General features: G+C 43.3%; 2 protein-coding genes across 2 annotated transcripts; both read left to right on the top strand.

The window, feature by feature from the left end:
• The first annotated feature begins 7527 nt into the window (after positions 1–7527).
• On the top strand, positions 7528–8020 carry LOC131665680 (uncharacterized). Its single transcript, XM_058937741.1, has 2 exons — positions 7528–7832; positions 7909–8020. Exons 1-2 carry the CDS (start codon positions 7528–7530, stop codon positions 7970–7972), a joined length of 369 nt encoding a protein of 122 aa, XP_058793724.1. The 3' UTR covers positions 7973–8020.
• Positions 8021–10989: 2969 nt separating this feature from the next.
• On the top strand, positions 10990–11757 carry LOC131665737 (uncharacterized). The gene has a single exon (XM_058937822.1). It carries the CDS (start codon positions 10990–10992, stop codon positions 11755–11757), a length of 768 nt encoding a protein of 255 aa, XP_058793805.1.
• The last annotated feature ends 623 nt before the right edge of the window (positions 11758–12380 follow it).

Raw genomic sequence — 12380 nt, 5'->3', positions numbered from 1 at the left:
TGATAAACTCAAATCTCCCAAAGTTAGGTCTATTAGCGTACATTTGGTTGGGTAAGGGTGGTTTATGGGGGTTTGGTGGGTTAGAGTCAGGTTGGTTAGATGAGGTAACTAGCTCAGGCGTAGGATTAAATTATTTCAGGAAATAGCAAACGACTTAACTCGTGTTTCTCAGGGTTAGGAGGTTTAGCCTGCCCTAAAGAAAATAATAATAATTATTATTATTATAACGAATCGCTTGTATATTCGTTATGTCTCTCTCTCCCCAAGAAGCCAGTGACTAATATATTTAATAAACATTATAAATTATCATATCGTTTGAATAGTTACAGCATTGCGGACGTCAGCGAACTGGTAAGCGACGCGACTGGCGTACGATAATCGATATCGACTCGCGGCGCGGACCTCGCGGAGAGACGCTTCCTTGCGAGGAGAGAGAGAGTTTCGAAAATTGATACAGTTGGCTTTCAATCCGCGACCGGCTAAGACTCCTCGCACGAGTCGCCACAAGTTTTCCGGCTTTTCTTCGCGAAGAACTAGCGTTAGAAGGTAGCAGAGGATATCGCTACAGCGGGGCTGAAGCAGAGGTCTACTACGGACGATCAGCACCGCTCCTATCAGGGGAGAAGCGTCATCGTCAATTCATCGACGACAAGAGCGAATACGCAACAGAAGCGAGTCCGCTACTTAACGCTCTTGGTCAGCGGGTTAGATTAAGCGTGCAAGCGGCGATACTGTAAGTACCAGGTCTAGCGCTTGTCTTCTCTCTCTATACCGCTCTCTCCCTTTTATTACGTTAATTAAGCCGCGCGTTTACGCTCGCCTTTTTCTCTTGTACGCGTTGCGCCGCGGCTACCGTTGATACCGGCATGTTCTCTCTCTCCGCGAGTGTGCTGTCGCTTTTGTATTTTCGTCGTACTTTAACCGAATAAGTGCGGCTTGCCGTTCGTGAACACCCGGCTCCTGCGAGGCGATTTTGCTGCTACTTGCTCCGACGAGGTTAAGCGCTGTCGCCTCCTCGTTCGAACGGTGCGCGCCGGTTCGCTGTCGTCATTGTGCACAGCTCACAACAGAGCGAGTGCTTGCGCGACCATAACCGCACAGCGCGTGCGCAGTTTCGTCCGCTTCACCGTCAAATTATTGCGAGTTCCCTTGCGTTACGATTGACTTTGTTTATATCGACGCGTTTGATATTATGTATTCCTTTGTTGCTAATTAAAATTTACACGCATCCACTTTTAATCGTATTTGAGTACTTATTGTCCGCCGACTCCCCGTTCCTCGAACCGTAATTGTGTATGCGACTGTACCCGCACGAGTCTCTCTTCTTGGACGTCGCGCATCCTCACGCGTAGCCTACGACACTCTCCGCGGGCCAAATTTTCGACTCGAGAAGGAGGCAACTGAGCTGCTGGACCCAGGACGTTCGGTGCAGGAGTGCCGATCTGCTCTGGAGAGCCATTCACCTACTTTTCCGCGGTTACTTTTATATAGCGTGTCCCGCTCGAGCGAAGCTGAGCAGGAACCCCGTTATATTTTGGCGCCCAACGTGTTCATCGATTTTCGTGTGACTTTGCTGCAATATCCTTCGCGGAAAATTTAGAGAGACGTACGTGTGGTAACGTAAACACAACAAATCGACCAAGCTAGTTACAAAAGCTGCTTGCGATATCAATAGTGTTGAGGAATTCAGAGTATTTACATCGTACAGACATACTCGGCGAGAAAAGCGTTCGAAGCGAAAACCGCTACCCAAGCGTATATTTATATTAATGCGTATTGTCCGAACATTTTCAATTTAAGCGTTTGCGCTATATATTACGTATATAGTTACTGCAAATATAAGCGATTATTTTGAATTTTAGTGTGTATACATGTCAATCCTGATTTATATTATATATCGTCTTAATTCATAGCGACTATAACATAATCCATAATTATTTAGAACGCGCATATAAATCAAATAAATTCTAAATCAAATAATATAAAATTATCTAAGAAGAAATACAAGAACCAAATCAAGAGTCATAACAAGAAATAATAGTTAATAATAAATAAATAAAGTATAAATAATTAACAAATTAAATTAAAATTAAATATGGATAACATTAGCGATTTAACGATATTTAAAGATGAAATTGATAACAAAATTAAAGACTGGATAAAATCTTTACCCAGTGACACGTTAAATAACATTTTAAATGACCTTGAAATAGATAATAACGGTTCAATGTATGAGCGCGCTAATAAACTTTACAGGCGACTACAAGGTGATTATTCAACGGATGACTTCATGGAAACGATCGACAATTTAACGCTAAAAGCGAAAGAAAGACGCGATAAACTATGGGTGACGCTGATGCAATCAGAAGTCATACCGGAATCTTTACGCGACGATCTTAAAATTATTGCGGAATTGGATAAGGAAGAAGATTTTGACAATACGGATAACACCAACGATGAAGAAGACAACGTACACAAGGACATGTCGTTAACACCAACATCTAACACGGCACAAATTTTAACAAAGGAAACTTTAATCAACAATACGATCGCAGGGAGCACACATACGGCACGAACAATGACAACAACAAGTTTTGTCAATACAAGGCCGAGGACATCGACATGGGAGAACAGATTAACAAGCGAAATATCACAGACGCCGGAGAAAATGGTATGGTGTCTGCTACCAACAGGGAAAACGCAGCACATACCAGAATCTACGGCTAAAGAGCTGAAAGAAGCCATAATTGCTGCGACTATGCTTCAAGAAAAAGTCGATAACATGGAAAACGACTTATCAAGAATGCAAAGCGAGAACGCTAGACTCGAACACAAAATCGAGTCTCAGCAACAACAAATAAAGTCGATGTCCGAAACTATCAATAACTGGAAAGCAACAAGACAGGACAAAAATGTGAATTTTCGTGATACCTACAGTCTTATAGATCCAGAATACGATTTAACAGTAATTGAAAAGCCAAAACTGAATCCGAATGCAGCTTTGCTTTCGTCAACGAGAAGATCGCAAATAGCTACCAATAGAACAAGCATACTAAGGAATGCAATACCTACTGAAACAGCTAATGCGACAAGTACGCAAGACCTTCGGCCTTGCGGAATGACTTCTACCCCCGCAGCTTCGAGCTGGGGAAGGGGGGTCCTAAGAGACGAAGCGTTTTCGCTCTCGCATGCTACGGGATCGCAACCAACAAATGCAACACGGCAAGCGACCACTAGTCACGGACTTCCAAATTGGAGAACAAACGCTAACGGCTTCGACAATACACGAATTCAAACAAGAAACCTGGGAAAAACGGTCAGAGACTGGAAGATCCAGTTCTCCAACGACTCGAGTGCCAGTATCGAGGAATTCCTGGAGCGTGTAGAAGAAAACTGCTGTTTAGACCGTATCACGGAGGATGAAATCCTGGATTCACTATCTACGCTTTTCAGAGGTCAAGCGCTCCACTGGTACCGCCTCTTGAGACCAACATGGAATACCTACCAAGAGTTTCGAGATGCAGCGCTAACCGCTTATAGCAAGTCACGTCGGTACAGCCGAAACCTGTCGGTGGAAGCGCATTTAAGGACGCAAGGATCTGATGAACCCGTGAGAGACTACCTGTCAGCCCTACATACGATTTTCAGCCGCTTTGAGCGACCATGGAGTGTCCTTGACCAAGTGGACTTGGCAATAGATAACATGGTTCCAAGACTCAAGAAGGAGCTAAAGAAGCAGCAACACACCATCGCATCGCTAGCTCAGCTCCTCCATCGAGCGCAAGAGGTGGAAATCGCGGAATCCGATGAACTTTGGAAGCCGCCGCCGTCTCCAGAGCAGAGTTTGCTCCCAGAGGCCGCATATAAGCCGAAGACCAAGACAACGACGAAGTCAAAGGCGAATATCGCTTCAATGGCGGAAGCTTCGAGTTTATCAGACGCTGAGTTAGAGAAATCTCTCCACAATTACCTACTGAAGAAATACCAGGAGCTTACAGTGTCTTCTCCCAAAAGCCTGCCTATCGCTAGTGTGGATACCACTCCAACTTCGACGAAAGCTGCAGCACGACAGTCACCTACTTCTCCACGAAGAGGATCCGATTCTCGTGGCAGAGGGGGCAGGAATGGAGGGCGATGGAACGCTAGAGGTGGTCGAGGAGGTGATCGACTGCCTGGAGGTCGAGCAAGAGTTATCACACCACGCTCAGACAAGAATAAAGATAAAACTCCTGGACCAGACGCAGATAAGTTACTCTGCTGGGAGTGTAGTTGGCCCGGTTATACTAAGGCTACTTGCCCTGAATGCTCGAAAAATGAGCCTGCAAAAAACGCAGACAGGAGCGAGTAGACGGGGTCCCTATCGCTCCCCTGATTCCGAGGGCCTCATCAACTAACGCCGACTCAGGAGACCGTCAGGCACAGCAATCAGCAAAAGTCGTCTGTTCGCCGGCACAGAACGATCAAGCGATTACGCTTCTGCCAGACCAAAGTACTGCGACGTGCGCTTTAGTTGAAACGTACCCTCGGTGGTGGCTACCAGTACAAGTAGGCCATTTCACGTTTAGAGCACTTTATGACACCGGTGCATCTCGGACTGTCTTAAGCCCCATTGGCCTTCAAATAGCTGCGGCCCTGGATCGTCCGGTCACATTGTACGACGGCCCACTATAGGAATTTTCGCCCAAATTTGAACGAAATCAAATAACTCAAGATCTAAAAGGGTTAGAGAAAATCGGGGAACGGCATTTTGAAGCTTTTGTTAAGTAGATTAAGGGAAAAATAGTCCGATTCGAGAAAAAAAAAATTTTGAGCTCCAAATCGAAGGTCAAAACACGAGTTTTTAGGAAAATAAAGCTTTTTTATTTTTTCTAACATACTTACACCATGAAATTTGAAAAAGCAATGCAACAGAAGTGTAGCTCTTGAAAAAACAAGGCAGATAGCATTTTTTGTTTTTTTTTTTTACTTCAAGGTCAACGAAGTAATATTCGTCAAATCATCCACTTACCTATCGTGAGTGATTTAATTGACTTAACACAGTTTTTAGTTCTAGTACGGGTTACGAAGCTCTTGATGTGTGGCAAAAGTTCAAGAAACCATTAATAATAATTTGAAAGTCATTAATACGTTGAAGTACACACACAATTTGAGATAGCTACATTTTTTTACATGAAATAATTTGTTACAAATTCTCGAAATTCGAACCTTTATTGAACCACTTTTAATTTTTTTTTAATTTGATCAAAAAAATATCTCAAACTCACAAACTCCTATCATTTTCAAATCTTGCATAAACTATAATTTTAGATTTACAAAATACACAAAATTATATGATGCTATCGAAATGAGTATTGAAATAATAGTTGAAAACCTGATTCATAAAATATAGACTGATATTTATAATTGAAAGATTTATAATAGAAAAATAAATTACTGAAAAAATGTATATCTATATAGTTTCTCTTAGAAACTCTTTCACTGTACAACAGTAGGTCAGTAGAATGAAATCGTAATGTATACAATGTTTACATGCTTGACTTTATCATTCACCTCTGTCCTGATGAAACTGATGTAAGACATTTTACATTCATTCAAGTGAGTAACTTGTACGAGAATAGTTTTACAGCACGTATATTCATTACGATTGAACTGCGATTATCAATAATTTCCAGTGTTCAATAGAGTGTAATAATTCCGTAAAATTGTATGGTCTAATTTGACGTTTCATAAACTGATGGTAAGTTTAAATTAGCGTTTCTATGATTTTTATTCGCCAATCTCGTGTAAGAAATCTGCTCGTAATACGGTAAACGAATGGAAAATTCGTGATGAGTATTCTGAATATTGTACGATACGAAACTTACATCACCAGGTATTTCAAGACACGACTTTTTTCAAATAAGTAGTAACTCACCATGGGCCGAAAGAATAAAAATAAACAACCGAAAGGAAGAGGCAGACCAAAAAAAGTCCGACGAGATGTCATTAACAGTGGTCGGAAAAAAATCAATGTGCGTGAGATGCGTGTTTCAAGAACTACTTTAAGAAATCGAGCTAAAGATTTGTTGAATGATCCCAAGTACAATGATGAAGTGATATCGATGGCAGAAAAGATGAATGCAAAAAAGATCATAGAAGATCAGACAGAAGAAGAAGGAGAAAAAGAAGTACTGGCAAGAAAACATACACTTAGTTCGGCTTTGGGTTTTTTTTTAGAAAATGACTACAGTAAAAATCAATACGAAGCATTAATATCTGATACAAAAAGCTTAGGATACGATATTTATCCCAGCTATCAAGCACTACTGCAAGAGAAAAAAAAGTGTCATCCGCGAGCTTATCAAGTTGAGAGTGACATTGAGGTTTGTGTACGTTTGCAAGAGCTACTCAATATAACTGCTGAGCGATTATGTGAAGCTGTAGCGCTCGGATGGCCTAATAATACATATCGCAACTTACACATGCGTGTATCGATAGGCTTTGACAGCTCTTCGGGTCATAAAAATCCTCAACAAAAATTTGAAAATGGAGAATTAGAAAACAAAAATGCTCAACTGTCACTATTCGTAACGTGCATCGGAGTAATTCAGCTTTTTGACTCGAAAAATGGCGAGCACAGTTGGATAAATCCAACTCCCATGAGTGTGAGATTTTTTAGACCAGTGAGAATTTGTTATCAACAAGAAACTACTGATAGCGTGAAAGTCGAGTATGATCGGTTGATCAAAGAGATACAATTTCTCACTGCTCATAAATTCATTTTATCAAATGAAAAACAAGTTCGTGTCAAGTTTGAAGTGTACCCTACTTTGTTCGATGGAAAGTGTTTGAATATTATTACTAACAATCCATCTGCGTCAAGATGCCCTTGCTGTCAGCTCACAACATCTACATTTAGTAATTTGAAGAATAAATTTACATCAAAAGGAGATACACTAAATTTCGGATTAGGTATTTTACACTGTCAAATAAAAGCATTTGAGCATTTGATGAATCTGAGTTACCGCAAGCCTTTTCAACAGTGGGAAAGAATCGACAAAGACAAAGGTACGTGTATTTTTTATCATAAATAAGTTTTCAATATTTTGGGGCAGCGTTTCAACTGTTTAACATGACTTAAACTTTATAATTGATGGAAAAAGTCACGAGTCATTTAGCACTCTCCAGATTACATACAGATTAATAGTTTTGTAAAGCAGATTGCTAGCAATGAAATACTATTATTTTACAGATAAATACAAGGACAGAGAAAATGTTGTCAAAGAAAACTTGTACAAAAAGTTAACGATTCGAGCGGATCAATTGCTCCAAGGTACTGGAACGACAAATACTGGAAATTTAGCTAGGATATGCTTTGGAAATCCAGCAGCGTTCGCAGAAGCCTTAGAACTCGACGAAAAATTAGTCGAAAATATAGCAACTGTTCTTGCCGCATTCAAAAGTAAAAAAGTACTCGATTTAGATAAAATGAAAAATTTTACTTTCGATACTTACAAATTATACTATTCGCTGTACCCCTGGGCAAAAATGAATCCAACTACGCACAAGTTATTGATTCATGGATGTCAAATAGCAGAAAATTTTCCTCTTCCAATCGCATATTTTGCTGAAGATGGTTTGGAATCATGGCATAAATACTTCAGATCAAACACAACTCATCATTGTCGTCAAAGTTCTCGTGAAAATCGTACCCAAGATTTATACAATAGAGCAATTGAAATGAGTGATCCTGCAATATCTCTGATGGGCATAAAGAAGAGAATAATCAGAAGAAAGGCCATTCTCAGAAAACATGGAATCCCAGCAAATATTCGAAAGTATATTCAAGAGAAGTGAGTATCAAACATTGAATCAGAGATACAATACTTTTATGGAAACAATAAATGAATGAATAAATATGATTTCCAGTCTTCTCAAGTCATCAATTGAAATTGTAGATTCCGACGAATACTCTGACACTGAAGATGAATAGGGTTATAAGTTCATTACAGGCGCGCAGTCTTATGAGCAACGAGTTTCGAGAATTTGTAACAAATTATTTCATGTAAAAAAATGTAGCTATCTCAAATTGTGTGTGTACTTCAACGTATTAATGACTTTCAAATTATTATTAATGGTTTCTTGAACTTTTGCCACACATCAAGAGCTTCGTAACCCGTACTAGAACTAAAAACTGTGTTAAGTCAATTAAATCACTCACGATAGGTAAGTGGATGATTTGACGAATATTACTTCGTTGACCTTGAAGTAAAAAAAAAAAACAAAAAATGCTATCTGCCTTGTTTTTTCAAGAGCTACACTTCTGTTGCATTGCTTTTTCAAATTTCATGGTGTAAGTATGTTAGAAAAAATAAAAAAGCTTTATTTTCCTAAAAACTCGTGTTTTGACCTTCGATTTGGAGCTCAAAATTTTTTTTTTCTCGAATTGGACTATTTTTCCCTTAATCTACTTAACAAAAGCTTCAAAATGCCGTTCCCCGATTTTCTCTAACCCTTTTAGATCTTGAGTTATTTGATTTCGTTCAAAGTTGGGCGAAAATTCCTATAGTGCGGCCCAGGAGCGCGCGCTATCGATGGACATTACGTGCCCATCATTGGCAGTGTTCAATTACCATTTTCGGTCGCAGGAGCGTCTTATATGATAGATGCCCTTATTTTAAGCGAAGCCGAGTCTGAATGTACTCTAGGAGGAGACTTCATTCGTGCGTTTTCCGCTTGTCTTGATCCCGAGACGAATACCTTACGGGTAAAAGGGTGTGATCAACACGTGTCACTTACCCTCTCGTCTTTGAGCGTTGATAGTCCGCTCGCTCTGTCCGCACTTGGTATTGCAGAGATTACTCCAGAGCAACGAAAAGGGATCGACCGAGTAATTGAGGAGATACTGCCGGAATCAAAGAATGGCCACATCGGATGTACTTCATGGATTTCCCATGACATTGACGTTGGAGATGCCCGGCCGATCAAGCAGAAATATTATCCTGTTTCGCATGTTATCGAAACGGAGATGCATGCACAGGTATATAAGATGCTTGAGGCGAAGATAATTCGGCGTTCGAAAAGCGAATGGTCGAGCCCCATTGTTATGGTTAAAAAACCAGACGGTTCGTATCGCTTTTGCGTAGATTTTAGAAAGGTCAACGCAGTGTCCAAAGTTAGCGCTTACCCGCTTCCTTTCATGGACGTGATTCTGCGAAAACTGCAGCACGCTAAGTATATTAGCGCTCTTGACTGCTCTGGGGCCTTTCACCAGATCCCTCTTACGGAGCGATCCATGCCGATTACAGCATTTACAGTCCCTGGCCTTGGGCTATTCGAGTTTGTGCGAATGCCCTATGGAGTGGCTGGAGGACCAGCTACCTTCCAAATGCTGGCAGATATGCTGATACCGCCTGAGATGGAGCCCTACGCCTTCACATATATATAGATGATTTAATCATAGCCACAGAGACCTATGATGAACATCTGAAATGGCTTTCGTGTATCCTTAATCGGATCAAAAAGGCGGGCCTAACCATCAACTACAAGAAGTCGCGCATCTGTATGACAGAAGTTCGCTACTTAGGTGTTTTAGTCAACAAGGATGGGACTCGTCCTGATCCGGAAAGGGTTCGTCCTATTTTGGACTATCCGCCGCCAAAGAATCTGAAGCAGTTGCGCAGATTCCTCGGCATGGCGTCCTGGTATCGGAAGTTTTTGCCCGATTTTGCGAGCATAGCGGATCCGCTTACCTTATTAACCCGAAAAGACACTAAGTACGAGTGGACGGAAGCGCAGCAAGACGCTTTCGAGCGCATCAAAGGACAGATCGCCACTGCCCCAGTCTTGGCACGGCCCGATTTCGCGGCCCCGTTTATAGTCGAATGTGACGCAAGCGATTCAGGACTGGGCAGCGTTCTCCTACAACACATTGGAGAAGAAGACAGAGTGCTCTGTTTTGCCAGTCGAGCACTCAGCGCTACGGAGAGGAGGCTCTCAGTAACAGAAAAAGAGTGTCTCGCAGTAATTTGGGCGATTGAGAAATTTAGGCCTTATATAGAAGGTTATCATTTTACAGTGATAACCGATCACTATAGTCTGAAATGGCTACGAGATTTGAAGCATCCGAACGGTAAGCTTGGACGCTGGTCGCTGATCTTACAGTCGTACAGTTTCGATATAGTGCATCGCAAGGGAAAGTTCAACGTCGTTCCAGATGCCTTATCACGGATGCACGAAGAAGATGGCACGACTACTGCCACCGACTTGGCATCGCTCTCAGCGCTAACTCCAATCAAAGACCCTTGATATTCGAAATGGGTTCAAAGGGTTCGAGAGAATCCAACCGAACACCCGTATTGGAAGTATAGCGGAGATAAGCTATATATCTACAAGCCGGATCCTCTTGTTGACGATCTGATGGGCGCGGACGAGGACGCATGGAAACTAGTGCTCCCGCGAGAACGCAGAGCTCAAGTGCTTGTAGAAAGCCACGATAGCCTGACAGCAGGACATCTAGGGCGATATAAGACGCTAAAGCGAGCAGCACTGAAATATTACTGGCCTGGCATGAATAGAGACGTAGCACATTACGTCCGTAATTGCCTTGTCTGCCAACAAACCAAAGTGGAGCAAGTCGCTCCTGCAGGTTTAATGGGAAGGCACATAGTCTCTCGGCCATGGGAAATAGTGGCAGGCGACACTATGGGCCCTTTTCCAAGGTCAGCGCAGGGTCACGAACATCTTCTCATTTTTGTTGACCTCTTTACTCGCTGGATAGAGTGCATTCCATTACGCAAAGCTAATGGGAAAGCGATCCGCCGCGAGTTAAAGGAGCGAATCTTTCTGCGATTCGGAGTGCCCGATAAATTTTTATCGGATAACGGTACGCCGTTCAAGAATAAGTTGGTGGATGAGTTCTTGGACTCATTCGGCGTAACGCACAGCACGTGCGCGCCGTATTCTCCTAAGAGCAATCCGACGGAGAGAGTGAATCGCACTATCAAGACCATGATTAGTGCCTTCATTCAAGAAAATCACACCACCTGGGACGCGCACATAGCGGAATTCGCTTTCGCTTACAACACTGCGATACATGAAGCGACGCGCGCTAGTCCAGCTTTCCTTAATTACGGGCGGCACCCTGAACTTCCCGACTCCAAGAAAAAAAGGGAAGATAGAGACCAAGTCCGTAACCTTGAAGCTGCGGCAGTGGAACACTGGCACGCAAGGATGGAGAAATTGGATGATTTCCGCGCCGTCGCTAGGGAAAACACTCGGATTGCGCAAGATCGTCAACAGAAGTATTACAACCTAAAACGAAGAAATGTAGAGTATTGCGTTGGAGATAAAGTCTGGGCTAAGAACCGCCTACTCTCTTCAGCAGCGATGAAAATAGCTGCTAAGCTGAGCCCGAAGTTTGCGGGACCTTTCGTCGTGACCGCTCGTCTAGGCCTGAACTCATACCAATTGAGCACCGAAAAAGGCCACGATGTGGGTAAAGTTGCCGTTTGCGACTTACGACCTTGCCACGACGAGGATCAATGTCCGGACGCGGACCAAGAAGTAGAAGAGGAACCTAAGTCCGAAGAAGAGTTTGACCTCAACGATCTGTTTTCTCCAGTACTCGTCGAGAGCGCGTCTAAACCGAATAGGTCGGAAAACTGCGAGACGAACTCCGAACCGCGGAGAAAGCGTGGCCGACCGAAAGGTAAGAAGAGGCTCGCGTTGCGTGCGAATGCGCCGTCACCGAGACGACTCCGTTCCAACCGAAATTAAGCGACTCAATTGCGCCTTATTTTTGTTTTTTTTTCTTGCTTTGTTTTGCTTATGCTTTTACTCGATCTACTGTCTTTTCAACTTCTGCTTTGCTGCTTTACTCCGTCGCTCTCTAATGCTTGATCTTCTCCTGCTTGCTGGGTCATCTTGATAGCTCCAAGAGATACTACTTTACCTTGGGATTTTTTTTCAGATGGAATCTACGCAGCAGAGCTCCGAGGGAGAGCCCCAGCGAGTCGTCGCTCCGGCTGAAGGCGCTGTCGCTGAAGACGCGGTCGCCGAAGCCGCGGTATGCGTCGAGGTCGTAACCGACGAAGGCGAGAAATCGCTGAGCGCCGAGGCTGCTGTCCCCGGGGAAACGCTTGAAGCGACCGGGGAAGAGGCCCTCGACGTTGGAGCCGAGCCCGCTTCGTCGCCTGAGCTCCTCCGACTAGCCCCTGAGGCCGAAGCTCCCGACGAGCGAGTGAGGACGCCCGAGGAAGAGGCGAGCACTGAGGGAGACTCAGAGGTTGCCGCGGACGTCGCTTCGTCACCAGCCCAGGACGACACCGAGTCCAGCGACGACGCTCCCTTCCCCGTCTATGGGCCAAGGGCCCTTGAAGAGGCCTGGGAAGAACTCTTCC

Source organism: Phymastichus coffea, unplaced genomic scaffold, assembly GCF_024137745.1.
Source record: "Phymastichus coffea isolate CEN01 unplaced genomic scaffold, Cenicafe_Pcof_1.1 PCOF00003, whole genome shotgun sequence".
NCBI classification, from domain to species: domain Eukaryota; kingdom Metazoa; phylum Arthropoda; class Insecta; order Hymenoptera; family Eulophidae; genus Phymastichus; species Phymastichus coffea.
Note: the sequence above shows the minus strand (reverse complement) of the source record. Positions and strands in the feature narration are given on the sequence as shown.

Excerpts from the sequence above, each read along its gene's own strand:
- LOC131665680 (XM_058937741.1), top strand. The coding sequence starts at position 7,528 with ATGAATCCAACTACGCACAAGTTATTGATTCATGGATGTCAAATAGCA. Across the intron at positions 7,833-7,908 it reads CGAAAGTATATTCAAGAGAA|TCTTCTCAAGTCATCAATTG; the intron begins GTGAGTATCAAA and ends TATGATTTCCAG.
- LOC131665737 (XM_058937822.1), top strand. The coding sequence starts at position 10,990 with ATGATTAGTGCCTTCATTCAAGAAAATCACACCACCTGGGACGCGCAC.